The sequence below is a fragment of the Mustela nigripes genome, chromosome 9 (genome assembly GCF_022355385.1).
Source record: "Mustela nigripes isolate SB6536 chromosome 9, MUSNIG.SB6536, whole genome shotgun sequence".
Classification (NCBI taxonomy): domain Eukaryota; kingdom Metazoa; phylum Chordata; class Mammalia; order Carnivora; family Mustelidae; genus Mustela; species Mustela nigripes.
Window position 1 is genome coordinate 6,827,832 of NC_081565.1, and position 27,556 is coordinate 6,855,387.

The window sequence follows — 27,556 nt, forward strand, 5'->3', positions numbered from 1 at the left end:
GCTGGGTCCCATATAATCATTCATTTTGTCTCTGGCTAAATCCTGACTCTAAAAATCAGGTCCATCTTTGGGGCCCCTGGCTGGTTCCGTTGGTAGAGCCTGTGACTCTTGATCTTGGGGTTGTGAGTTTGAGCCCCACATTGGGTGTAGAGATTGCTTAAAAAATAAAATCTTAGAGAAAAATTAAATCTATCTTCAAAGGATAGAGGTTAGTTTGATTTTTTTTTTTTTTAAAGATTGATAGATTGTTTGGTTGATTTGACAGAGAGAAAGTATGAGCCAGAGGAAGGGCAGAGTGAGAGGGAGAGAGAATCCTCAAGCAAACTCTGCTGAGCACAGAGTCTGATATGGAGCCCAACATGGTACCTGTCACAGCGCTCAATCCCAGGACTCCAGGATCATGAGCTGAAATTAAGAGTTGGATGCTTAACCCACTGAACGACCAAGGAACCCTCAGTATAGTTTGATTTTTATGGGCTATGACACTAAAAAGATCATTCCCAAAATTATCGTATGGAGTTAAGCTGTGGCCCAGAATAAATACATCATAAATTTTACAAGGTAACCGATGGGAGGTCACTTTGGGTCTGAGTTCTGGTTTGCTTCCTAAAAAACAAAACAAATCCTTATCCTCAGCTGTGTGGCCAGTCACTCCTTCTTTCTGAACATCAGCTGTTGGCTTGTTTGTAATCTGTATAATGGGGACTGTACCACATACATCTTAGAACTGTGAATACCCACTTGCTTTACCGTCACTCTATCTTGACCTGAGGCTAAGGTCCAGGTGACCTTCCATCTCAAATGGCACCTCCTCCAGGAGGCCATCCTTGTCTGCTCTGGATAAAGTGTTCATTCCCAGATGTACCCCTGTCCTTCTTTAAGTCCCTTCCCCTGCTTTAGTCCACGCCCAGCACTTGGCTCATTGCAGGCATCTAATTAACTTTTGTTGAATAAAACCGTTATTTGTGGGCACCTGGGTGGCTCAGTTGGTTAAGCAACTGCCTTCAGCTCAGGTTATGATCCTGGAGTTCTGAGATCGAGTCCCGTATCAGGCTCCCTGCTCAGCAGGGTGTCTGCTTCTCCCTCTGACCCTCCCCCTCTTGTGCTCTCTCCCTCAAAAATAAATAAAATCTAAAACAGAAACAGTTATGTGTGTTCTTCCATGTGAGAGGAATGGGGTGTGGCTTTTTCTTACCACTTTCTTCCCCCCACTACTCTCCATCTCACCAGTGGCCACCACCTCCTCCCCATAATGACCCGGTGCCTCTTCCAAGCACTTTTTACCCTCATGTGTACGTTGTCAATGCACAAAGTATAAATTCCAAGAAAACAGGACTCTGGTGATGTTTCTTGCTTCCAAGCACAGTGTTCAATGCACAGGAGGTGCTGGACAATCATTTGCTAAGTGAGAGGACGAATAAAGGGATGAATGCCTGGGAAGGCCTGAGCTGGGAAGCCTGCTAGCAGTACTTTGCAGTAATGCCCACTGCTCAGAACTCCATAGGCTTTTTCCTCTTCTGAGCAGCCCCTACCTCACTGATTCCACCTTTACTCTGAATGGTTCTGGAATTCCTCTTGAATAATTAGGTCTTAAACTTCAGAGCACTTGGAGAATGACCAAGGGAAATCCCAGAACCCACCTTATCACCTTAAAGATAATGAATTAGTGGGGCCATCGTGGGCTAATGGAATGTAGGTGTTCACAATCTGTTCTGCATTCCGCAGCGAAACTTCTTCTTAAAATATGTAAATCCAATTAAGTCACGCTCTTCCTGAAACCCATCAGTGGTTTTCTGGTGTTCAAACTCCTTGTATCTGTAATATCTGCGTGATCCAGCTGGGTCCACCTGCCACATCAAGGCCCCAAGTTCTCCCTTGCCTTGGGGACTTTCTTTGAAAAATGATTCCTTCTACCTCGAAAACTCTCTCCCTGTTCCCACTCCTATTTTCACCTTCAAGTTGTTCTTCCCTGGATGACTTCTTTTTCTTTAGAGCTCAGCCTAGAAGCCCTCTCCTTGCAGAAGCCCTTCCTGATCCCCCATTCCATGAGGCTTCTTTGCTGGTTACACATTCCTGGCCATCACCAGTTGACTCACAGAGTATTGACACTGTCTGTCTTGTACAACTGTAAACTTGTTGAAGGCAGAAACATGATCCCCAGAACCTAGGGCAGTGCCTGGCACATAACTGGTGGCAACTTGGGGAAGACGACCCTTATTTGGAAGGCCAAACCTAAAAGTGTGTGTGTAGCCATATGCTGAGAACCTATCCGGTGCCCAGTGTTACTCAGGACTAATCTTGCCCATCTTTTAAGACACAGCCTCCCTTTGTGTGGCCTCCTTGATCTCATATGGCTTGGTGGTAATAATAATTTAATCATTAAGGGGCTCCTGGGTGGCTCAGTCTGTTGAGTGTCAGACTCTTGGTTTTGGCTCAGGTCATGATCTTGGGGGTCATGAGATGGAGCTCCTTGTGGGGCTTCATGCTCAGCATAGAATCTGCTGGGGATTCTCTCTCTCTCTCTTCCCTTTATTCTCCCCCCTTCTCCTGCACACACTCTCTCTCTCTCTCAAATAAATACATGAAATCTTAAAAAAGATCATGTTAAGGGGCCCCTGGGTGGCTTAGTCAGTTAAGCGTCTGCCTTTGGCTCGGTTCATGATCCCAGGGTCCTGGGATCGAGCCCCACATCAGTCTCCCTGCTCAGGGGGGAGCCTGCTTCTCCCTTTCCCTCTGCCCCTCTCAGCTCATTCTCTCTCTCTCTCAAATGAGTAAATAAAAGTCTTTACAAAAATAATAATGCTAATAGTTAAGAAGTAGTGCCGTGCCTGGCTGGCTCAGTCAGAGGAGCATGTGGTTCTTGACTTTGGGATCGTGAGTTGGAGCCTCCTATTTGGTGTAGAGATCACTTAAATAAATACACTTTAAAAATAATCAAGAGGTATTGGGGCACCTGGGTGGCTCAGTTGGTTAAGTGACTGCCTTAAGCTCAGGTCATGATCCCAGAGTCCTGAGATCGATCAAGTCCCACCTCGGGCTCCCAGCTATATGGCAAGTCTGCTTTTCCCTCTGACCTCCCCTCTCATGCTCTCTCTCTCTCTCTCTCTCTCAAATAAATAAATAAAATCTTTTAAAAAATAATCTAGAAGTATTAAGAAATGATAACATCCTAGGCACTGCTTTGTGTGCTAGCTCTCCAAGTGTTAACTCATTCAATCTTATTTCAACTCCAATGAGACAGAACCTAGTGCCTCAGTTTTAGGGACAAGGTAGTTGAGACACAGAGTAATTTATTTATTTATAAAGATTTACTGGGGTGCCTGTGTGGCTCAGTTGTTAAGCATCTGCCTTTGGCTCAGGTCATGACCCCAGGGTCCTGGGATTGAGACCTGCCTCTGGACCCTTGCTCAGCAGGAAGCCTGCTTTTCCCTGCTTTCTCTCCCCTGGCTTGTGTAAATAAAATCTTGAAAACAAACAAACAAGCAAACAAACTTAAGACAACAATTGCATTTTTAGAAAAGATTTATTTTTTTTAAGATTTTATTTATTTATTTGACAGAAAGGTCACAAGTAGGCAGAGAGGCAGGCAGAGAGAGAGGGGGAAGCAGGCTCCCTGCCAAGCAGAGAGCCCAATGTGGGGCTCGATCCCAGGACCCTGGGATCATGACCTGAGCCAAAGGCAGAGGCTTTAACCCACTGAGCCACCCAGGTGCCCCAAGATTTATATGTTTTTGAAGATTTATTTATTGGAGAGAGAAAGAGAGCACAAATGGGAGGGGCAGAGGGAGAGGGAGAGAGAATCTCAAGCAGACTCCAAGCTGAGCATGGAGTCTGATATGGAGCTTGAGCTTACAACAGTGAGAAGTGAGAACAGTGAGAAGACAACCTGAGATGAAACCAAGAGTCGGATGCTTAACTGACTGTGCCACCTAGGTGCCCCTATTTATTTATTTTAGAGAGAGAGAGAGAGAGAGAGAGAGAGCACTAGGCAGGGGTGAAGGACAGGGAGAGAGAGAATTTCAAGCAGACTCTCCACCAAACACAGTCTGATATGGGTCTCGATCTCATGACCCTGAGATTATGACCAGAACTGAAATCAAGAGTCAGATGTTTAACTCACTGAGCTCCCTCTCCCTTTGCCCATCTGAGATTTAAGAGGGGCTCCGTCCTCCTATAAGTCTGAAACGTATACATCCTCCTATAAATCTGAAACATCCTCCTATAAGTCTGAAACTCCTATAAGTCTGAAACTGTACTTACCAATAGTGAGGCATTCAATTAGTCTTTGCTGTATTCCAGGCACAGGGCTGGCTCTGGGGATACCTGTGGTTCCTGTGTTGGTGAAAATAACCCACTGGGGCAAAGACAGGCATTAGTACCTTGTTACCTAATTACAAGTTGGTGCTCCAGAGGAGAGAAATTCAGTCCCCTGATAGACAAAAACAGGGGTTTGGGACCTGTTCCCTTTAGCAAGTAACACTTCGTGGGGGGCCTGAAGGTTAGGAGAGCAGGGAGGAGCATTCCAAAGGCTGAGCAGAGGAGTTTGAATTGCCGTCAGGGGAACAGAGGGTGTCCCAGAGTGCCCGCTGCTTCAAGATGAGGACTAGAGAAGCACCACAGGCCACTGGCTGCCCAACTGCTCTTGTCTTTGTCCCCTCCACTCCTCATCCGGTGCTCTCCCTTCCAGATTCCTCCCTCCTGGCACATGTCCCTGCTCAACACTCTCCCACCCTGGATATATTACCCCAGCAGTGCTGCTTGCTCAAGGTATAATACTCTCTCCAGCATAACTAAGCATATTCTGATCATTCATTCATTCACGGCTTTTTTTTTTTTTTTAAACAAATAAGCCATGTAAAACTTGAATGCCACAAAGAGGCAACTGCTATCAGTATGTGGATCTATCTTCCTAGGTTTTGTCAGAAATATGTATTATAATGATATATATTATAATGAAATATAATATCATAAAACAGGATACACTGCATTAATTGAGTCATGAAAACTTCAATGTGCTGCACATTTGCCACAGTAAATATCTCTATAACAACACTGTTAATGGCCACCTGAGATTTTATACCATGTATCAGAAATACTCAATTAAAAGCCTACTATACATTCTTTCTCAAATATTTATTTATTTTTAAAGATTTTATTTATTTATTTGACAGAGATCACAAGTAGGCAGTGCAGCAGGCAGAGAGAGGGAGGCGGAAGCAGAGAGCCAGATGCAGGGCTTGATCCCAGGACCCTGAGATCATGACCTGAGCCGAAGGCAGAGGCTTAACCCACTGAGCCACCCAGGTGCCCCTATTTATTTATATTTGAGATTTTATTTATTTATTTGAGAGAGAGTGAGTGAGAGAGAAAATGAGAGAAAATGTGAGGCTCAATCCCAGGACCCCAGGATCATGACCTGAGCTGACGGCAGACGCTTAACCCACTGAGCCACCCAGGCACCCTTTTTTCTCAAATATTCAGTGAGCACCTGTTGTGTGGCACGACTTTGCTTGGAAATTTAGGTTGACTGCAAGATCCTACTATCATAGTAATGTTATTATAAATGAGGCGTTAGTGAATTTCCTTGGGGCTCAACATCTGGGCATGTCGTGTATTTGCTGACACAGGAAAAATTCCCAGAAATAGGATTTCTATATTCAAGAGGAGACTTTAAGGTCAAATTACCCTCCAATTAGGTTTTACCAATTTACACTCACACCCACTTCCTGTCTTTAACTGCTTTGATAATGTCCAATACTTTCTCTACTTCCTTCTTTCATTCTTAAACTCTTTGCAGGCTGAGTTTTGTTCCTCCTACTCCACTGAAATTATTCTCACTGAGGTCATCAGATGTCATCCAGTGTCAGTTTCAGTGATTCATCTATTTTTGGTCCTAATCTTCATTGACCTGTTTGGGCCATTTAATACCTCTGGCCACTCTTCTCTTCCTGAAATATTTACCATCTTTGGTCAGGTAAAGCAGATCCAGTCTTACTAGCTTCATTTGACACCTAGGAAACCAAGGCCTGAAGAGGTCCCCCTTTTATCAAGGAGGACATAGCATTGTGCAGGGTTCAAATCTAGACCTCTTGACTCCCATGGTCTTGAGCTTCTTTTTGAGCTTGATTTTTGGAATCCCTGGTGATGTTTGCACATTGTTAAAGAGGGCCTCACTAGAACAATTTTATCTGATTCTTCGTTTCATAAGAAATTTCTTTTGGATTTCATTTTCTCCCCTCCCAGTGCTGTTAATCTAATCAGTCTTCAAGGCCTTGGCTGCACCAGGATTCTAATGAGGACTCATTTGTGCTGTGGTGCAGAGGGGCCCCTAACTGGGCAGGTTTCCATCCCTGAGAGTTCAGGGATAGAATGAAAGCAGCCCAGAGGACCTGCGGGGAGGATACCTGCCAAGAAGCCGGGAACCGACCTTTGGGGCTTAGCAGCAATCTGCAGGGCTTTGGGCAAATTTTTTATGGGCTTTTCTGGGTGACCTGAGCAGTTACTTCTCAGACCAGGTACCCTCATGTGACATTGAGCAATTGCTTCTTCCTAGAGTTGTTTTGAGGATTTAGTAAGTTCTACATGCATAACATCTCTGAGCTCTGCCTGACACAAGATAGACAATAAGTGGTAGTTATTTGAGCCTTTCATTTCGATTTAACAAGCATTTTTCTATATTCGACCTTATTTGGCCTTTCAGTTATCCAATCAAACTCTACCTCCGCAGATGCATATTTTAAATAATCATTTTATCGCGGTAGAGACTTGAGGATCAGAGGGCAAGCACTTGGACTCGAGGTGGCCACCAACCGGAGCCCGCTCCCCTGGGGAGCACCCAACTTCTCAGTGGGCCCTGCAACCCCCAAGCCCCATAAGCCCCACAACTCGTCAGCCCGCCGCTGTTGCAGCCTTGCGTCCTCACAGCCTCCCGTCCTCGCTTCTGCAGCTGGCCATTCAGCGCCATCTTTGAGCCTGGCACGGAGCCGTACTTCCGCACTTTCCTCCCCAACCCAGGGGTAGCCAGTCATGCCCAAGTGTGCCCCTACTGGGATGAAGTATCCATAGCTGGCCAGGCTTGTCTCATGCTGGCCCCAAATAATAATTTATCGCGTACTCCCAGGTCTTGGAGGATGCCGTCTGACCAATTAAAAAATGGTGGGGATACCCTCACCTTCCTTGTCTTCCGCTTTAGGCGCGCAAGGGCGAGGTCACGTCGCAGTGCGCAGTCGCGACAGGGCGGGGCTATTTCCATGGCAACCCGCGCGCAGCTCGGGCAGCTCGGCCCGGCGGGCAGTGCGGGAGCTGAGGCGCTGGCGACGGGAGGGGCTCTGAGCGCCGAGGGGCCCGGGCGGCCGGCGCCCCTGCAGGACGAGACCCTGGGCGTGGCGTCTGTGCCCTCGCAGTGGAGGGGCGTCCAGGGCATCCGCCGGGAGACGGTGAGAGCGCCGGCCCGGCTGCGGGCGACGGGGTCCGGAGGACGAGGGTCCGCGCGCGGTGTCCGGGCCGAGTTCTGACGTGCCGCCGGTTTGTTTTGTATTTTCACCCGCAGACGCTAACCCTGGCGGGATTCTCGTGCGTTTCCTCAGACTCTCTGTGCAACCACAGAAGGGGTTTTTCCTTAAGACTCCTGAAGACCCCGTGTTTTGCAGGATTTTGTGCGAACCGCCGTTTCGGGGCATTTCAAACTAACTTTTCTTAAAAAAAAACAAGACCAGATTGCATTTCAAGGTCGAGATACGCCAGTTTTTCTAGGAGCGTCAACAAAAGCGCACACAGCGAGGTTTTGTGAGAAGTGAGGGGCAGGGCTCCTGGGCGTCGGGTTTTCTCCTCTGGGGACTTTGTGCAGACTCTGAGGGCCTGCTGTGTGCTCAGAGCTCTTCCCTCCTGGAGCCGACGTGGGGTCGTTTGCAGGGCACGGGCCATAGGCAATTTAGGCAATAAGTAAAATCTGTGTTGTTCTTAGGAGGTGAGGAGTGCCCCGGACGAACGCAAAAGAAGGGTGAGGGCCTGGAGGGTCTGGGTTGGAGAGTGAGGGGGTGGGGGGCCTCATTGAGAAGGTGACATCAGAGGAGTGGTAGGTAGAGCAGCCCCGCGGGGCAAACTGCGAGTGCAAAGGCCCAGTGGTTGGAGCAGATCTTGCGTGTTTGAGGAGGCAGCCAGGCTGGCGTGGAATGAGAGAAGGGGAAAGGTCCCAATTGAAGTCAGAGTGGGTAAGCAGAGGCAGGTCAGGTAGGGTCTTGCAGATCATTGTAAGGACATTGGCTTTTCCTCGGTGGAAATGGGGGGCACTGTAAGGTGCTATGCCTTTACCAGAAGAGAAAACTTAGTTTGCCACCAGAGTGGCCAGACCTGCAGAGCTTAGCTCCTCACCAGCACCGACGAGCTTTCCATGAAGTCTTACTCTGGAAGATAGGTTCCTTGCCTCAGGCCAACAGTCTGCTTGCGGGTCTCAAGCCAGGATTTGATGTGGCTTCAAAGCTCTCCCCACTTACATGCTGCCTAGAAATGGTTCTGGTGCAAAGCCAAGTGGATGTTTTAGTTAGATCTGTCCATTCTTATCACAGGTAAAAGTATACTTCACAGTTCCTGGCTTTGAAGAGCACTTGAAATAGCTCTTGTTTGCCAAAGACCCAGATTCTAGAAGACTTCAGATCGGAAACCACTGATTGAGTCTAACTTTTTTTCTTCTTACAGAGAATGAAATGGAGGCAGGTTCATTTTCTTGTGACTATAGTTTTTACCTGTAGGATTCTAAGAACAAATTTCAAGTAAAAAGCTTTCATCTGTGAGGGTGGTTTCCCTGGACTAGCATCTCTTGTCTTATTGAAGGAGATGTTTGATTAAGTTATAAGAATGTTGCAGGGGTCGGAAGAAGGAGGTAAATTGCTTTTTCTTTTTTTAATATATAATTTAAAAAAATTTATTTATTTATTTGATAGAGAGATCACAAGTAGGCAGAGAGGCAGGCAGAGAGAGAGAGAGGAGGAAGCAGGCTCCCTACTGAGCAGAGAGATCGATGTGGGGCTCGATCCCAAGACCCCGGGATCATGACCTGAGCCTAAGGCAGAGGCTTAACCCACGGAGCCACCCAGGCGCCTCTAAAAAAATTTTTTTTTAAAGATTGTTTATTCTAGGGGCGCCTGGGTGGCTGCCTTCGGCTCAGGTCATGATCTCAGGGTCCTGGGATCAAGCCCCGCATTGGGCTCTCTGCTCAGCAGGGAGCCTGCTTCCGTCTCTCTTTCTCTGCCTGCTTCTCCATCTACTTGTGATTTCTCTCTGTCAAATAAATAAATAAAATCTTAAAAAAAAGGGCGCCTGGGTGGCTCAGTGGTTAAGCCGCTGCCTTTGGCTCAGGTCATGATCTCAGGGTCCTGGGATCGAGTCCCGCATCGGGCTCTCTGCTCGGCAGGGAGCCTGCTTCCTCCTCTCTCTCTCTCTCTGCCTGGCTCTCTGCCTACTTGTGATTTCTCTCTGTCAAATAAATAAATAAAATCTTTAAAAAAAAAAAAAAATCTTAAAAAAAAAAAAAAGATTGTTTATTCTAGAGAGAGTGCATTGTGGAGGGAGGGGTAGAGGGAGAGAGAATCCCCAGCAGACTCCCCACTGAGTGGGGGGCCTGATCCCACAACCCGATCATGAGATCATGACCTGATTGGAAACCAAGAGTCAGACACCGAACCAACTAAGCCACCCAAACTCCCCTTTTTAATATATATTTTTAAAGATTTTACTCTTTAAGTAATCTCTACACTAGCGTGGGGCTCGAGCTCATGAGCCAGGTGCCCCTTTTCTGTTTTAATACTAATGGTCTTTGGCCTTCCTTGAGTTTTCCTGTCATATTCCAATATGGGATAGTGTCCCGAGCTTTGGTTCGAGACCGGAGTGCACACACTCTTTAGGGCTTTGGGCCAGTCACACGATCTCTTCTTCTTCAAAGTGGGTCCTTATGAGAACACTTCCTGAGGGGTTAAATGAGACTGTGAGTGAGAAAGCAGTTTGAAAGCCTGGGGCTGCTCAGGTAGATGGTCTGGGGGTGTCAGGCACCTGGGCAGCTGCCTGAGATGAGGGAGGGTGCGTTATTAGCCCTCCTTTCTCATCCGCTGTTTCTCGAACTTGACCGACACTGGAATGTCCTGGGACCCTTGAAAAATATGGATGTCTGGGTCCTACCGTCAGCAATTCTGGCTTAATTGTAAGTGTTGTGATGTGGGAATCTGCTTTTATTAAAGCTTCCCAGGTCATTCTAATAGGTAGCAAAATTTGAGACCATCCATTGAATGCATCCTACTTTCCAGCAGCATTACCTCTCTGAAGCCCAATTCTGATCCTAGGAAAATGTGGGGTGTTTTTTTTTCCTTTTTTTAAAAAATTGTGGTGGGGCGCCTGGCCGGGTCAGCGTAGAGCCTGTGACTCTTGATCTCAGGGTCTTGAGTTTGAGCTCCATGTTGGGCATAGAGATTACTTAATAAATAAAATTGTGGCAAGAGACACATAATAGAAATTTTACTGTTTTTAAGTGTACAGTTGAGCAGTGTCAAGTTCACTCACATGGTGCCACCACTCACCACTATCTAGTTTCAGAACTTTCTCATCTGTGGGATGCATTTTGGACATTCAGATCTGTCTTCCTTGGACCGTGGGCTCCCAGCAGACAGGGAAGTTAGTCTTGTGTACTTTTGCACCTCCTGAAGGCAACCAGGAAATACTGGATTGAATAATTTTCCCGTGTGCTGTCATCCCACACAGGGGACATCTCTCCTCTCCTGCTTTGAATTAAATTCGCTGCCTTCCCACGGGCTCTTCTTCCCTGACAGGCTGCTACTTTGTGGCCTTGGTGGCTTCTGTAGCGTTTGTCACCCCCTGCTGGAAGGTGTTTGTTTTTAACTGGGGTCTGGCCTCTTACTGATTTTCAAGGAGAATTCAGTCTGTGGTTCTCTGCTTTTGAGTTTGCTAGACAGTGTTGACATTAGATTTATTCATTTTTTTTTTTTTTAAAGAGCACGAGAAGAGATTAAGAGGCTAAAATGACACCAAAATGGTCTGCAGTAACTGCAGCTCAAAGGGGTCTAGCCCCTCGGCGGCTCCCAGCTTCTGTGGAAATGTCTGCTGCTGTCCTCTGCACGTGGCCAAGCCGTGGCTCCACGTTGTCGTTTGAAAAGCTGTTTGTTGCCCTGATAGACTCAAGAGGCAAGTTCACCTGAACAGGAGGTTGTGCCTTGACACGGGTTCCTGGCTCAGTTACTCCGCCCTTGTAGAGGCCGCCTGGGACGGTTGTCCAAGCCGCATCATGAAACCCACTCAGCATCACACCCAAGACATTCCCGCCCCAGCTTTGTCTGCTCATTAGCGGCGGATTGTGCCTGACACCGGGGGCAGATCGAGGTGGGGCTGGCGCGTGGGCGTTGCAGCATGTGCACGGGGAGCTGCTGACCTAGGCCGGGGTCCTCTCCGCTGCCATCACACCTGCCTTCTCCTCAGGTGTGTGGGCCCCGATGAGGAGGAAGAAAGGAGGCCTTTGGGGCGACGGCGGCCTGAGGAAAAGGTAGCTCGGGGAGGACAAGTGGAAGTGAGCCTGCTGGGAGTGGCGAGGTGATAGTGACAAGCACTCACCCTGCAGGTGCCCAGCAGCGCCCCTCAGGTGGGCTTGAGAGCATTCCTCTGCCTCTGGGGATGAGCCATGACCCTAGGTGAAGCCCAGGACCCGGAGTAGTGGAGATAGTCAGAAAGGCGGGGAACGTGAGCACGGTGTGGATGGGGGTAGGGGGAGGTGATGGGCCTTGGGTGGTGGCCCTGGGAAGCATCCAAAGGGGTGAGGCCCAATGTGGGGTCTCAGTAACGCCCCCCCCCCCCCAGCATCCACATCACCTGGGGGCTTGTTAGCACAGCACACTCAGCCCCGCTCCAGGAGGTGGCAGCTTGTGTTTTCGCAAGCTTCCAGGTGACTTTGGGGCCTGCCCATTGAGAATGCAGGTCTAGAATGGTCTTTGAGGTTCCTTTCAACTCTGGAGTCAGGTGTGCTGGCTCAGGCTGACTGGGAGGATGAAGCCAGAAGCCAGAAGTGGTATGTTTCTGGTATTAGCTGGTGGTGGCTACTACCCAGGGGAGTAATGGGGGCTCATCTCTCACGGCATTTCCCCAGACCTTCAGAGACACATTCTTTCTATGGTGATGTATTTCCTCAGAGGACACACGCCCACCCCCAGCCTTTGTAACAGATCTTAAAATTTGGTGTGTCTCACAAATGACTTGTGTATTTAATATATCCCCCGAAGAACTATTAAATAATTGGAATGTTTTATAATCAATACATCCTAAAGTCAAGGAGGTATATATAGGGGCGCCAGGGTGGCTCAGGGGGTTAAAGCCTCTGCTTTCGGCTCAGGTCATGATCTCAAGGTCCTGGGATCGAGCCCCGCATCGGGCTCTCTGCTCGTCAGGGAGCCTGCTTCCTCCTCTCTCTGCCTGCCTCTCTGCCTACTTGTGATCTCGGTGTCAAATAAATAAATAAAATCTTAAAAAAAAAAAAAGGAGATGTATATATTTTATTTGTCTCTTTTTTTCTTGAGAGGGAGAGAGGAGGGGGAGGGGTAGAGGGAGCGAGAGAATGTGAAGCAGGCTCCATGTCTGGGATTGAGCTAGATGGGGGGCTTGATTTCGTGGCCCTGAGATCATGACCTGAGCTGAGATCAAGAGACAGATGCTTTGCAGACTGAGCCACTCAGTGCGCCTATCTTTCCAACTCTACACCCAGTGGGGGGCTTGAACTCATGACCTGAGATCAAGAGTCACATGCTCTACTGACTGAGGCAGCCAGCTGCCCCTAGAATGTATATTTTATTATTTATTTATTTATTTATTTATTTTTTTAAGATTTTATTTATTTGACAGAGAGAGATCACAAGTAGACAGAGAGGCAGGCAGAGAGAGAGAGGGAAGCAGGCTCCCCGCTGAGCAGAGAGCCCGATGCGGGCCTTGATCCCAGGACCCTGAGATCATGACCTGAGCCGAAGGCAGCGGCTTAACCCACTGAGCCACCCAGGCGCCCTAGAATGTATATTTTAAATAAGAAAATGACTGTTCTACTTAGGACTTTGAAGTTGGCCTGCCCCATATTGATATCCCCTGGATGGATTTCTCTAGCTGGCCAGTTTCTGAATGACTGAGTCACACATCGGCGCAGTTACACTGGCACTGGTCAGTCTTTGACCCTGAAGGCAGGGCAAAGCCCAGTATTCTGTCAACACACCTCTCGGAGCCTGGGGTGGGGGCCGGTCACCAGACCCAGTGGGGCCATTTCCTCTGTCATGATGAGTGTTCCTGAAATTGATCGATCCATCCTAAATGCCAGCCAGAGACCCATTATTTCAGAAATGAGGCCTTGAGGGGTGGTGGTCTGGGGGTTAGGGAGCCTTCCTAGGGGTTAGTGTGATAGCAAGTGACAGAAACTGGCCCAGACCAGGAACTTCTTTCAGGATGCAGGGGTCTCCTGGGTCCCTCATGGAGGTGTGGCTGGTCCTGAGGAATCCAGGAGGCTTTGGGGGCTCTGCTGTTGCCATGCATTCCCTGAGGCCTGTCTCTACTTGTCTTCTGGTCACATGGTGGCACTGGCTGAGTGTCAGGGCCCAGAGTTTCCAGGTTTCAGTTCTGGGCCTGTGCTGTCTGACTTGTGAAATCTTTGTCTCTGTCATGAGTTTCCCTGAGAGCTCAGTTGGCCCAGCAGAGTAGTGTTCACTTCCCATCTAGTCAGAAGCTGTAGTCCTGGTGTTGGGGGCACATTTTGTGGCTTGGCAGGAGAGTTAGGCACTCATCCTAGGCTCTGCTTCCTGAGTCTCACTGCCTTCCTCTCCGCTGGAGGTTGCAGGGGCTTCAGACTCCAGAGCACGGAGCCTGGGAGTCTTGATTTGGGAGTTGGTGTTTCCCTGGTCCACAACTCCTAGTGCGATTAAAGTTTGGCCCCAGCTCCTCCCCCTACCTCGGCATTTCCCCTGCAACACCTGTGCCTCCGGGGTGTGGGAGGCGGGTGTGGGAGGCAGGCTGCAGCCCAGCATCCCCGACACTCTCCTTCCGGGCCTTGCTGAGGCCTAAGAAGCAAGGAGCCCACTGGGCCCTGACCCCTTCCCTGACATCTCAGACAGGAGTCTCAGCTCAGCCACACACTGCCTGGCATGGAAGGCACCAATATATACGGGGTAGCCTTGAGCGAGCCCTTCCTTTCTGGGGCTTTGGGGCTCCAACCCCAGACGATCTGGGTCTGGTCAGGATCAGACCAGATACTTGGATCATGAACCATGGGAACCTACGTTGGAGTCCCCGAGGGAAAAGAGAGTCATGGTGGTTTCCTGCCAGTTCACAAAAAAAAAAAAAAAAAAAAAAAAAAATTTGCGGGTGCATTATCCTTGGTTTTTTAAGTTTTTTTCTCCCTAAATTTTCCCTAGTGTTTTTTGACATTTGTCGTTTGCCTGAATAAGCAAGCAGCAAGGAAATATTAATAGAGATAGCGGGAAAGGTGACAGCTATGTGTCTCTTGTGGCCATTTTTGTCTTATGTTAGGACACTGGGGTCACATTCTTTTAGAAGCATTTTTCTGCATTCATCTGATGCGATCAGTGGCCAGGACGCTGGACTGTTTGGGAGAGAAACCATGGCTGAGACAGGTTGGTGTCACAGGTCAGACTACCTGGATTCAAGTTCCACTTGAACTTGCACTTGCACTTGAACTTGCACTCACCTCTGTGCTGTGTGACCTTGGATGAGTTACTTCTCTGTGCCTCGGCGCCAACAGCAGTAATGCAGAAATAGGATTTTCTCTATAGGGTGGTTGTGAGCGTGGATAAGATGGGGCTAGAGCTCTGGGGAGACTGCGTGAGTGAGTGCTTAGTGACCGACACTCTTACCATCATTGTGGCTTCTGGAACTTTGCTTTTCTCCCACCATCTTAGAATTTGGCTCAGCCTGTATTCTTTCTGGTCCCCGAGCCCATCCATGAATTCCTCAGTGTGCACACTCCGCCGGCACTGGGGCAGCCCTCCAGTGCTATGGTTTCAGGTCGTGTCTCTGCTGGATGCTCTCCGAGCCTCGAGCCTTGTGGCCGTTCCCATGCAGTCGGCAGGGAGGCATCTCCGTCTAGAGGAGGCCGCCAGAACCGCTTCTGCGCTCTCTTCTCCCAGAACCTGCCATCACCTTCCCCTGGTGGTCACACCTGCTCTCTGCTCCTCACGTCTCCTTGAGCAGCCGGAGAGGCGTGGCCCTGCTTGCGGCCACCCTGCGGCTCACACCCAGAGGGAAAGCCCCACTGTCCTGGCTCTCAGACCCCTCCGGGCCTAGCCCTTGCTCGCGTGCCGCCCTCCTCACCCACTGTGGCCGGGCGCGCCGCCAGCTCTCCAGCCTCTGAATGTGGGGCCTCCTCTACCGGCGGGTTTTGGTCTCGCCTCCCCGCTGGTCCCCATCCCTGCTGCAGGCCCCTCTCCTGCCGCTCTCCGCTTGTCCTCGCACCTCGGCGCAGGTGCTGTGTGCCCAGAGGCCTCCCCAGCGGCTCCCTTCTCTCCCACGCCTCTGCTGCACTTAGCGTCATTGGTAGTTTTTCTTGTTTGTGGAGCCCCGACCCCCGTAGAACGTCCTTAGGCACAGGAATTGTGCACATTTTGTTTGCTGCTGTGTCAGTAGTACCTGGACAGTGCCTGGCAAGTGGATGCTCAGTAAATAGTGTGTGTGTGTGTGTGTGTGTGTGTGTGTGTAGCAAAATGGAGATACATATACATCGCATGTAATATATGTTACATATGGTATATATGTATATATAATACAGTGTTCTGGGTGTGTGTGTGTGCGTGTGTGTGTACATGTAGTGTATAGCATAAATGGGCTTATGTCATGTGCCAAATCCCATGCAAAGAGCCGGGGCTATAAAGAGGCATCAGAAGGGTTCTGAAGCTGGAGGAACTTACAGTTTAACTGGTGGTAGATAAAGAGAATTTTGTGGAATGGAAGGGGAACGTGGGGATGGGCATTTCATGTTCTCGCAAGGGCCGCCCCTCAGTAGGGCCAGCTCCCTTCCTTTGGGCTTGCTAGTGCTGGCCTGCTGCCCATTGCTGTCCCCCAGGCCTGAGTACGGGGCACAGGGGGCTGGGCCTCATCATTGCCCTTTGTGTTCAGGTACTTGGTGAGGGGCCGCGGGAACAGAGCCTCTTGTGAGACCACGACGTACGCTAGATGGCCCCTCACTTGGTAAATGATGGGTCATGTCCATGTAAGAAAGAGGCTGATCTGTTGTCTGTCCCTGTGCCCAGCTAAGCAGGGGACGAAGGATTGGCGGCAGATGGCGGGGTGGGGAAAAGGGGCAGCTGGGGAGAAGCCTGCCTTCCACCAACTAGCTCATCACAGACGCCCTCACTTCCTTTGATGACGGGGGCATCTTGGACAGCGCCTGCTAAGGGAGGGAGAAGCTGTGGGCCATTCTGCTGGTGGCCAGGTTTGACATGCTTCTGTGTGCTGGCTTAGGTGACCACTGCTGGCTCTAATACGACACGATTATTATCAGGTTCTTCAAAAGGGCACTCCTTAAAAAAAAAAAAAAAAAAAAAAAGATATTCCTGCATCTGCTCCAAATAGTGTCATTATGTCACCAGAGGTCCTGGGTCAGGCTCTTACTGGGTCATGTTGGCTGCCCCTGGACCTCTCAGTGTGACCCAGGGCACATAGGAAGGTTGAAGGCTCATCTCCACCCTTGGCACATGGATTGGGCTCGTCCTTTGGAAGATGGGCCAAGAGGAAAGGGACATGCTGGGGCGGACAGGGTGACCAGAGGGGTGGACAGGGTGACCTGAGGGTCAGCAGCAGCACGGGAGGGGAGTGTGTGGGCAGGTGAGGCTGCGTGTTGACTGCTGGGCTGTGATCTTCTGCAGAAAAGTTGCCAGACAGCGAGCATTGCCACTGCCGAGAAGGCGGCCCAGACCCGGAAGCACGTGGATGCTGAGGTGCAGACGGAGGCCCCCGTGCCAGTCAGCGCGCCGTCCGTGTCCCTGCACGATGACCCCCGGCTCGCAGCCTTTCTTCGGAGGGTGGAGGCCATGGTTATTCGGGAGCTGAACAAGAACTGGCAGAGCCATGCTTTTGATGGCTTCGAGGTGAACTGGACTGAGCAGCAGCCAACGGTAGGGAATGGGCCGGTGCGGCCTGGGACGCGCCCCTCCTCTGCTCCAGCTCGCGCCTTGGCCCTGTTTTCAGTCCTTCTTTTAGGCCACCCAGATACTGATAATAGTAGTAATACTAACAGAGTTCACTGGGCTCTAACATTCTGCCAGGTGGATAATTTTATAAGAGTAAGTCCTCAGGGGCCCCTGGGTGGCTCAGTTGGTTAACTGTCTGCCTTTGGCTCAGGTCATCATCTCGGGGTCCTGGGATCAAGCCCTGCATTGGGCTCCCGGCTCAGTGGGGAGCCTGCTTCTCCCTCTCCCTCTGCCCCTACCCCCTACTTGTGGGTGCTCTCTCTCTCTCTCTCTCTTACACTCTCTCAATAAACAAAGTATTAAAAAAAAAAAGAGAGGGACCTGTGGGTTGTTTAGTCGGTTAAGCATCTGCTTCAGCTACAGTCATGATCCCAGAATCCTGGGATCGAGTCCCACGTCAGGCTCCTTTCTCAGTGAGGAGCTTGCTTCTCCTTCTGCCTGCCATTCCCCCTGCTGCGTGTGCTTTCTTTCTCTGACAGATAATTAAAATCTTAAAAAAAAAAAAAAAAAAAGGACTTCCTTGCTGTCAAGAAGTAGGCGTGGTTATCTCCATTTACAGCTGGGAGGTACTGAGAGGTACAGGTGGGAGACTTCCAGCTGAAGTGACTTTTCCAGGGTCACACAGAGCTAGTTAGCAGTAGAGGGAGGGTTTGAACCGGGGGAATCTGACTCTGGACTGAATTCTCCCCACTGCTTGGCTGTGTCTCCCCAGGCAGCACACACTGAGGGCTCTCTGTGCCATCTCATTCAGCATGACTGCAGGAGGCAGTACTAGGATGATCGCCATTTTATACAGGAGGCCCAGAGAGGCTAAGTGACTTATCTGTGGTCACACAGCTTCACGGGCTAAGCTGGGACATGAGCCCTGGTCTGGTTTCACTACTGTGCTCTAGTGACTTCCGTGTCTCCAGGGCTCAGTTCAGAGCTGTCACCCTGTAAACTCAGGTGACCAGCTGCACAGACAGCCCAGCCTTTGAGATGAGGAAGCCTCTGAATGAATGGGAGGGGCTCTTGGCTTTGGCTCCGCGCTGGGCCTCAGCCTCCCCTGCGGACAGGGCGCTTGCTCCGTGCTGCGTGCCCTTGACGGACCGGCTGCAGAGCCTTGGAGTTCCGGGCCAAGCTTTTTATACGATGCTTTCTTCCTTGGGAAACAGAGGTGAGTAACTATGTATTCAGAGGTCATAAGCCCTGCTCTAGCCGCTCCTCCTCCTCTGCCCACTTACCCCCAAGTCAGTGAAAGGCAAGGGAGAGTCGGTTTGTTCCAGGGAAATCCTCAAAATCCCTCAGAAGAGCGGGCGTGGATGCCACACCCAAGTGGGCGGTCCCTGAGGCTTAGGAAAGCTGCGAGAGGGAAGGGCTCCGTGATCAGTGAGAGCCCAGCCCGCTCTTCCCCTGCCGAGGCCCATGCACGCACCCACCTCCCCAACTTTACAGTTGCATTTAGAGAGGTTAAACTTCTTTTTATTATTAGAGGTGCTTTTACTCATTTCTATGGATTACTTTGGTCTGAGTGTATATTTCTCTCTCCCCTTTACAAAATATCTGTTTTCTGACTGCAGAAACAATATGTGTTCATTGTAACAAATCCGGGCAGTACAGAAACACCAAGCGTGTACCATGTAGACAGCGGGAGGGAACTCCTGTTCCTGGGCCTTTAACTCCTCCCTGTGCTACACTAACACACACCATGTTACTAGTGTCATTAAGAACTTTTTTTTAAAGGATTTTATTTATTATTTATTTGACAGAGCGCAAGCAGGGGGAATGGCAGAGGGAGAGGGAGAAGCAGGCTCCCCGCTGAGCAGGGAGCTGGACTCGTGGCTCCATCCCAGGACCTTGGGATCATGACCTGAGCTGAAGGCAGACGCTTAACCACTGAGCCACCCAGGTGCCCATCCCCAGGACATTTCAAACAAAAAAAAGCACTGTACATTTTCTTTATGACTTTTCTCACTTGCCAGGGCTCTCCACGTCAGTTCCTATAAAGGTGCCCCAGGCTGCATCCCACTGCATAGACGTGCCATCCTTTATCTGATGCTCTTGTGGGACTCGGTCTCTTCCGGAAACGTGCGGACAGGCGGGAAACCGGGCCCCTCTGAGTGGCAGTGGGGCGCGTTACCCTGTTGGCCTCATATCTTAGCGGTTCCAAGTTTGCTGTTAGATTAACAATGTCAGCGAATCTCTCTCTCACTTCTTCTTTTGCATCAGCTTTTTGTTGATTTCCTCATAGTAAAATTATGGTTTTGGCTGATATGGGGTTTTTCTCTCTTCTCCTGCTTGTCAAGGTGTTGGCCTTGACATTTCATCGCTCTCCTTCGCACTGTTGTAGCCGCTCCGGAAAGGCTGGGACGCCGTGCTCAGAGAGAAACCCTGATTTCAGATTTCCAAAAACAATCTGACAACCTTGGGGAATGCTTAGAAATCAGAGATGAGAGACAGGGGCTCCCACGGGACTTCTGATCTTCTGGCTCTGTTGCTTCCTTCCTCTGGCTTTGCACTTGTGTGTGGACAGCTGTGTGTCACTGTGACCGATCTCGGGGTCTTTTCTGTTCGGGAGCAAAGCCTGTTTTGTGTTGTCAGGTGGCTACAGAGACTTCATGCTTGTCCTTTTAAAATCTCTGAATGTTTTATCCGCACACTGTATTTTTTTGTGCCAGGTTTCTTTTTTTCTTTTTTTTTTTTTTTAAGATTTTATTTATTTGACAGAGATCACAAGTAGGCAGAGAGGCAGAGAGGGAGAGGGAAGCAGGCTCCCTGCTGAGCAGAGAGCCTGATGTGGGGCTTGGTCTCAGGACCCCGGGATCATAACCAGAGCCGAAGGCAGATGCTTTAACCCACTGAGCCACCCAGGCGCCCCTGTGCCAGGTTTCCTAAGGTGTATTCTCCACACACGTCTGTTTACCCCTTGTGCTGTTCTGCGTCCGTCGCGGTGACAGTGCGGTGGCCCCGTCGTCTCCAGCTTCTCCCACTTTGTTGTCTCATCTTCACATCCCGGTTGTACTGGTTGTTGCAGTTATAAGTAGTGTCATGACGAATAGTATATGCGGTTTATTTCTAATGTAAACTTTGGTGGAACATGACAGAAAAAGGCACACATCTTGCCACTTCAGGCCTGTGGCTTTTCAAAGTGAAAACCCTTGTGGAACCAGAACCCAGATCAGGAAACTGAATGCAGCGTGACCCTCCCTGGAGGTTTTCTTGAGTTCCCTGCACCTCCTCCCCACTGCACAGCTTTTCTTTTTCCTTTCTTTCTTTCTTTCTTTCTTTTTTTTAAATTAATTTATTTTTAAGTAATCTCTACCCCAGATGTGGGGCTCAAACTCATAAACGTGAAACCAAGAGTTGCATACTCTGCTGTCTGAGCCAGCCAGGCACCCTTATATGACTTGGTTGTAAATAACAGATTTATTGAAATATCATTCACATCCCATATAATTCACCCATTTAAAGTGTACAGTTCAAGGGCACCTGGGTGGCTCAGATGGTTAAACCTCTGCCTTCAGCTCAGGTCATGATCTCCAGGTCCTGGGACTGAGCCCCGCATTGGGCTCCCTGGTCAGTGGGGAGTCTCCCCTCCCTCTCCCTCTCTACCTACCCCTCTCTCGTGTGCATGCTCTTTCTCTCTCAAATATAAATACAAAAATCTTTTTTAAAAAAGTGAAGTGTAGGTGCACTTGGGTGGCTCAGTCAGTTAAGCGTCTGTCTGCCTTTTAGCTCAGGTCATGATCCCAAGGTCCTGGGATCGAGTCCTGCATCAGACTCCCTGCTTAGCGGGGAGCCAGCTTCGCTCTCTGCCTCTGCTGCTCCCCCTGCTCGTACTCTCTCACTCTGTCATATAAATAGATAAAATCTTAAAAAAAGTAGTGTACAGTGCAGTAAGATTTTTTGTTCCTAGAGTTGTACAACACTGGCACAACTTTATTTTTATTTTTTAAAGATTTTATTTATTTGAGATAGAGGGAGAGAGAGAGATCGTGAGAGAGAGCACAAGCAGGCAGGGGGAGAAGCAGGCTTCCCGCTGAGCAGGGAGCCCGATGCGGGGCTCGATCCCAGGAGTCCGGGATTATGACCCGAGCCAAAGGAGCCCCCCAGGCGCCCCACTGGTACAATTTTAGAACACTTTCATTGCCCTCAAGAAGAAAGTCCATACCCACTAGCAGTCACTCCCCATTTCCCCCCAAATCCCTAGCAGCTACTCATCTTTCTATCTGTACGGTATCCGTTGTAGACATTTCCCGTGCGTGGGATCCTGCACGAAGCCGTCTCGGTGACTGGCTGTGGCGTGTGCCCGCAGCTCTTTCCTCCCTGTGGCTCGGTAGTCCTTCCTGTGTGGGGGGTGTGCCCCATCGATCGGCTGGTGGGCATCTTGGCTGTGACACCCGTGTACAAGTTTTTGGATAAACGTGGTTTTCAGTTCTCTGGGTGTGGACCTCGGAGCAGAATTGCTGGGTCATAGGGTGCCTCTCTGTTTGACCTTTTGAAGATCCACCAGACTGTTTCCCCATGGCGGCCGTGCCATTCTGTGTTCTTGCCAGCGGCACGTGAGGGTTCCCACCGTACAGCTTTTTACACATATTAAGTTTTTTCCGTTGGATAGTTTCCTTCTGTGGAGTCACGAGGTCGGGAGTATGCAGCTTTTCATAGAAGTTCTGGTCTGTGCTGCAGATCCCAGCCCAGAAACCTTGGGCTGAGGGCTCACAGCGGCCCACATGGCCAGCCTTCTCATGTGCTGTGCCGGCCGGCCCTGGGCTGAGAAAGAAGATGCCAGGCCTTTACATGTAAAGCCCTGTGGCACTGAGTATAGTCACATTGTACAGCTATCACTACCATCCAGTTCCAGAAGTCAGAGCTTTTTCTTTCTTTCTTTCTTTCTTTCTTTTTTTTTTTTGAGGGGGTGGAGGGGCAGAGGGCGGGGGAGAATCTTTTTTTTTTTTTTTTTTAAGATTTTATTTATTTGTTTGACAGATAGAGATCACAAGTAGGCAGAGAGGCAGGCAGAGAGAGAGGAGGAAGCAGTCTCCCCGCCTAGCAGAGAGCCTGATGTGGGGCTCGATCCCAGGATCCTGGGATCATGACCTGAGCTGAAGGCAGAGGCTTTAACCCACTGAGCCACCCAGGCGCCCCGGGGGAGGGAGAATCTTAAACAGGCTCCACTCAGCACTGAGTCTGACACGGGGCTCAGGCTCACAGCCTGAGCCGAAACCACCAGTAGGACATTTAACCAACTGCACCACTCAGGCACCCCAGAAGCCAAAGCTTTTGAAGTGGTGTGTAGAACAGGGTCTGACTCTGATCCACAACCTGGTGTTTGTCTCGGTTTGGAAGATCCTTTCTTCTGGGTTTTTGGAAGTATCCTTTGAGGAGTATGTTTGGGTGAAGCCTCCAGATTTCCCTCCAGCACTGGGCAGTGGACCTGTGGACCTGGGTGGCTTGGGTGTTCCAAGGCTGTGTATCATTTTTTTTTTTTTTTAAGGTGACTATGAGACCGCCCGTTGGGTGGCTCTGGGCTCAGGGTTGGGGATGGTCTATCTCTTGCAGGTGACCTGTTTACACACCCTGGGCTACCCCCCAGCCCAAGGGGAGGGTCTGCACGTGACCAGTGTCTCCTGGAATACCACTGGGTCTGTGGTGGCCTGTGCCTATGGCCGGTGAGTGGCTGCCGTGGTGGCTGCATCGGGCACTGGGAGGCCCTCAGACCCTGGTCTAAGAGGTCTAACACCTCTTTTTTCCTGTCTGTGTGGTGAAGGGTTGGCCAGAGCCTGGCCATTCTGGGAGTATTTTTATTCTCAAGGCTGCCTGGGCACCAGGTTGGCTGGTAGGAGCAGAGGAGGGAAGGGTTTCAGGTGAGGAGTCCTGGTGCCCACCTGTCTGTCCGCACAGGGCAGTGAGCCTGGGCCTGCCGCCGCTGCTCCGTGAGCTGCCTCCTGATGGGTCGTGGTTCCCCCACCCTGCCACCGGGTGCACCCATCCTTGGTTTCCGGGTACCCTTTTCTAGAGGTTGTGCCCCTGGGGTGCCATGGAGATGCCTGTGCCACTTCAGTACCCAGTACAGTCTGGGTGTGATGGGGAAACTGTGGCTCATCTGTTCGGGGTTGCTTGGGGAGGACGGTGGGTCAGGTGATAGGAACAAGGTGGGGAGGAGGCCCCGGCCTCAAGGCAGAGCCAGCTCAGGCTTGTCCCTGTGCAGGTTGGACGACGGGGACTGGAGCACGCTCAAGTCCTTCGTGTGTGCCTGGAACCTGGACAGGCGAGGCCTAAACCCCCAGCAGCCGTCGGCGGTGGTGGAGGTGCCCAGCGCTGTCATGTGCCTGGCCTTCCACCCAGCACAGCCATCCTACATCGCCGGTAAGCCTTCAGCCTGCTTCGCTTCTAACCCGGGGAGGAGGGCCGGAGGTGAGCTCTCCACTGGGCCGGCAGCCCCTGGGCACAGCCAAGGCAGGTCTGCTGAGGGGGGAGGGGAGACGGGGGGGGGTGCTCTGATCCCTGAGCTCAGGTGACGATGCCGAGGATGGCTGGTGTGGAGCTGGGAGGCGGAGGAGGCAGGTCATCGCCGTGTCTGGCGGGCCATGCATGGGCTGTGGGCCATGGGGTGTGGGCCATGGAAGGGCACGGCCAGGTCAGGACCAGAGGCGGGGCGACGTGAGCACCCTTGGGGAACTGCCAGCGATGATAGGAGCCCCATGTGTTGGGAAAGGGGGTTGTGCTGGAGGGAACGGCAGGATGCTGGGGTGGGGAGATCAGCCTGCTACGGGAGAAGCATCCTGGGTGTGTGGGGGGTGTGCGGAGGACCAGGACTTTCCCTCCTCAAGGTAGTTTTGGGGAAGTGGCTCCACGTCCTGGCTCCGTGGCTCTGAAGGGCTGGCACTTGGCCAGGAAGCGGGAGGGGGCTGGATGTGGGTCAGTTCCTGCCTGGGCCTGCTTGGTCCCACAGGTGGGCTGTACAGTGGTGAGGTGCTGGTATGGGACATGAGCCACCCCGAGGACCCACTGCTCTGGAGAACGGGCCTGACAGATGACACACACACAGACCCCGTGTACCAGGTCAGAGCAGTGGGCTGCTGTGTGGGTCCAGGAGACACTATCCCCTTCTTGCGAGGCTGGGCTGGGCTGGGCTGGGCTGGGCTGTCACAGGCCTGCTCCTGGAGGCCATGCAGGACAGAGGGTGCCCGCTCGGCACAGGCATGGCAGAAGGTCACTGGGGAGTTGGCAGTTGGACAGCCGCCTTCAGCATTCTCAGAGCTCCCAGGGCCTGAGTCACATCCCGCCCCCGGCAGGAGCCACCCACAGGGCCCTGGGCCATTCCCAGCTGCCCCCCCCCCCCCCCAAGCTGCCACTAGAGGTTCCCAGCTGTCCTGGCCTGCCTGGGCTCAGGGACAGCTCAGAACCCTCGGGACTGCCCCCTGGTGTGTGAGGTGGCTCCTGGCCTCCCCTAGAATTCTCCTTATTTTCCTAGAAGGGGTGGGTGGGAATGGGGGATGACTGTTGGTCTTGCTGGGAGGTAGGAGCAGGCTGGGGAGCAAGCAGCGCTTTCCTGACCTCAGTTCTGCATCCCGCGGCCCCAGGTGGTTTGGCTGCCTGAGCCCCGGCACAGCCACCGCTTCCAGGTGCTGAGCGTGGCCACGGACGGGAAGGTGCTGCTCTGGCAGGGGGTCGGGGCGGGCCGGCTGCAGCTTACGGAGGGCTTCGCCCTGGTTGTGCAGCAGCTCCCGAAGAACACCAAACTAAAGAAGGTACTTGGGGCCCAGTTGCCCCTGGACCCTGCAAGGCCTCCGTGAGGAGCCCTGGGTGGGCCGGGGCAGGGGACGCAGGCTCCCACACTGCCAGTGGAGGACCTGCCGGTTGATCTCCTTGGGCCCCGGTGCCCACTCGAGGGACTGGGCTCTTTTGGGACACTGTGGGATTCTCTCGACTCTGCCCTGGCGTTCATTTCTCCACAGCCTCCCCGGGGAGAGACTGAGATCGGTGCCACGGCGGTGGCCTTCTCCAGCTTTGACCCTAGCCTTTTTGTCCTGGGCACGGAAGGCGGCTTCCCACTCCAGTGTTCACTGGCAGCGGAAGAGGCGGCCCTCACCCGGATGCCTAGCTCTGTGCCCCTGCGGGCCCCGGCACAGCTGACCTTCTCTCCCCACGGCGGTCCCATCTACTCCGTGAGCTGCTCCCCCTTCCACAGGTAGGGAAGGCCCCAGTGTCCCTGGCGTAGGCGAGGGGCGGGGCGAGGCGGTCCCGCAGAACCATGGGAAGGGCCTGTAGTCTGTTTCCGGCCCAGGTCTTCCCCATGGGCGCTCTCGTGCCCAGAGCGCTGGTGGTTGGCTCCAGGGCATCAGCCCCTTGCTCCCTAAGGGGATCCCTGGTTTGGGGAGGTCCAGGGAGGCCCAGCGGACTAGGACATTCAGCACTCCTCCCCTGCTTCCTGTCTAGGAATCTCTTCCTGAGCGCGGGGACCGACGGCCATATCCACCTGTACTCCATGTTGCAGACCCGGCCCCTGGCCTCCCTGCAGCTGTCCCACAAGTATCTGTTTGCCGCGCGCTGGTCGCCGGTGCGCCCCCTGGTGTTTGCAGCTGCTTCTGGGGAAGGTAGGAAGGACGCCAGACTCCGATCCACTACCGCCCTAGCAGCCCCGCACAGGTCTGGAATTGAGCTGGGGAGAGAGCGCACGTGCGGGGATTGCCAGACCAGCCGGTAGCTTTACTTCGTGCTGCGGCCTGTCGGAGTTTCTCTTCCCTGGGTACGCAGGGGACTTGGGAGGAGGGGCAGACGCTTGCCCCCACGCATCTCTCTCTGCGCAGGTGACGTGCAGCTATTTGACCTCCAGAAAAGCTCCCAGAGACCCACAGTTTCGATCAAGCAAACTCAGGATGAAAGCCCGGTCTACTGTCTGGAATTTAATCGCCAGCAGACTCAGCTCCTGGCCGCAGGCGATGCCAAGGGCACGGTAAAGGTGTGGCAGCTGAGCACCGAGTTCACAGAACAAGGGCCCCGGGAGACCGAGGACTTGGAGCAGCTGGCAGCTGAGGTGGCCACCTGAGGACAGCGCAAGGACAGCAGGGCCCTGCAGGGGGGGGGGCAGGTCTGGCGAGGCCACACCTGTGCCGCTCTGGGGAGCGCTCATGGAAGCTGAATGAAGACATCTCCAATCTCTGGGGAGAATCATTTATTTGTCTTTTACATGGAAACCACATGAAGGGGGAGAACAAGAAGGGAGCGAGCCGGCTGCGTAGACTGCTCGAGTCGGAATGGGGCAGCTGGCTTCCTGACGGGAGTCTGGGTCCCCACGGCAAAGGGCGAGTGCCTCTGACCCGAAGCGGCTTAGTGAAGCACCCGTTCTAAGTCTTATCCCCAAGCTAAGCGGACGTGAGCTTACAGTGGAGTGACACTGGACGTACTTGAGCAGCACAGAGAGGAGGTGACATGCAGCGAGGCAACGGCAGGGCAAGCAGCGCGGGCCAGGCGGGGCGGGGGCGGGGCGGGGGCGGGGCGGGGTCAGTTCACGAAGAGCGAGCGGGTGAACTCCACGTAGTCGAAGGCGGTGGGGAGTTCGCGGCCCTTGCCGTCCACGTAGGGCTTCATGTGGGAGACGCAGTAGTCGGCTTGTTCCCGAGTCAGGTTCTGGAGGGAGGAGGCCGCCTGTCAGCGCAGCCCGGCTGCCCCCCAGGGGGTTGGTCGGGGCGTGGGGGACAGCAGGAACCCCCGGCCCCGGCGTCAGGGAGAGCCGTGCTCAGAGGCCACAGCGTGTTCGCGGACGCGGTGGGCGGGGTCAGCAGCAAAGAGGGATGAAACCCCCGCGCCCCACAGAGCGCTCCACAGGGAGGTCTGTGAATTCGGAGGGTTCTGGCCCCGGGGCAACCTTGGGCTTTACTCTCAGAGGAAATCTCCACCTCCAGGGCAGGGAAGCAGAGCCCCAGACCTGGTACAGCTCCTCCTTGGTCACGTAGGGCTTTCCCTCGGAGCTCAGGGCCCGGAAGGCGCTCTCGATCTCCTCGCTGGATTTGACATTCTCGGTTTCACGGCTGATCATGAAGGCCATGTACTCTTGCAGGGAGACGTGGCCGTCCCTGGAGAGGGGCAAACGCAGTGAGCCAGGAAGAGCCACAGGCACAGCCACCTCTGCTACCTTCCCTCCAGCTCACCTGTTTGGATCCACGGTGTCGAGGATCGCCTCGAACTCGGGGTCAGGCTCCCCTTCCTCCACCATGGGCAGGTCATAACCCAGGGAGCGCAGGCAGGACTTGAACTCCTGGTGGTTCAGCCTGCCCGACTTGTCCTTGTCGAAGTGTCTGCCGGACAGAGCGCTGCTCAGCACGGGCCCCAGGGCCAGGCCTGCCACCCCA

At 52.3% G+C, this 27,556-nt stretch overlaps 2 protein-coding genes across 17 annotated transcripts in view; one reads left to right on the forward strand and one right to left on the reverse strand.

The window, feature by feature from the left end:
* Positions 1–7,243: 7,243 nt before the first annotated feature.
* DYNC2I2 (dynein 2 intermediate chain 2) lies at positions 7,244–26,366 on the forward strand. Its single transcript, XM_059410643.1, has 9 exons — positions 7,244–7,436; positions 16,902–17,150; positions 22,764–22,873; positions 23,413–23,570; positions 24,157–24,266; positions 24,788–24,955; positions 25,163–25,395; positions 25,644–25,801; positions 26,015–26,366. Exons 1-9 carry the CDS (start codon positions 7,251–7,253, stop codon positions 26,251–26,253), a joined length of 1,611 nt encoding a protein of 536 aa, XP_059266626.1. The 5' UTR covers positions 7,244–7,250; the 3' UTR covers positions 26,254–26,366.
* Positions 26,363–27,556, reverse strand: part of SPTAN1 (spectrin alpha, non-erythrocytic 1) — a 61,413-nt gene continuing 60,219 nt past the window's right edge. For all 16 annotated transcript variants that reach the window (XM_059410632.1, XM_059410642.1, XM_059410641.1 and 13 more), the window contains 3 exons: positions 27,356–27,502; positions 27,133–27,280; positions 26,363–26,834 (listed from right to left, as the gene is read on the reverse strand). In XM_059410632.1, the coding sequence (XP_059266615.1) occupies positions 26,709–26,834; positions 27,133–27,280; positions 27,356–27,502 (421 nt within the window). In that variant the 3' untranslated portion in view covers positions 26,363–26,708. The remainder of the gene's footprint in view (positions 26,835–27,132; positions 27,281–27,355; positions 27,503–27,556) is intronic.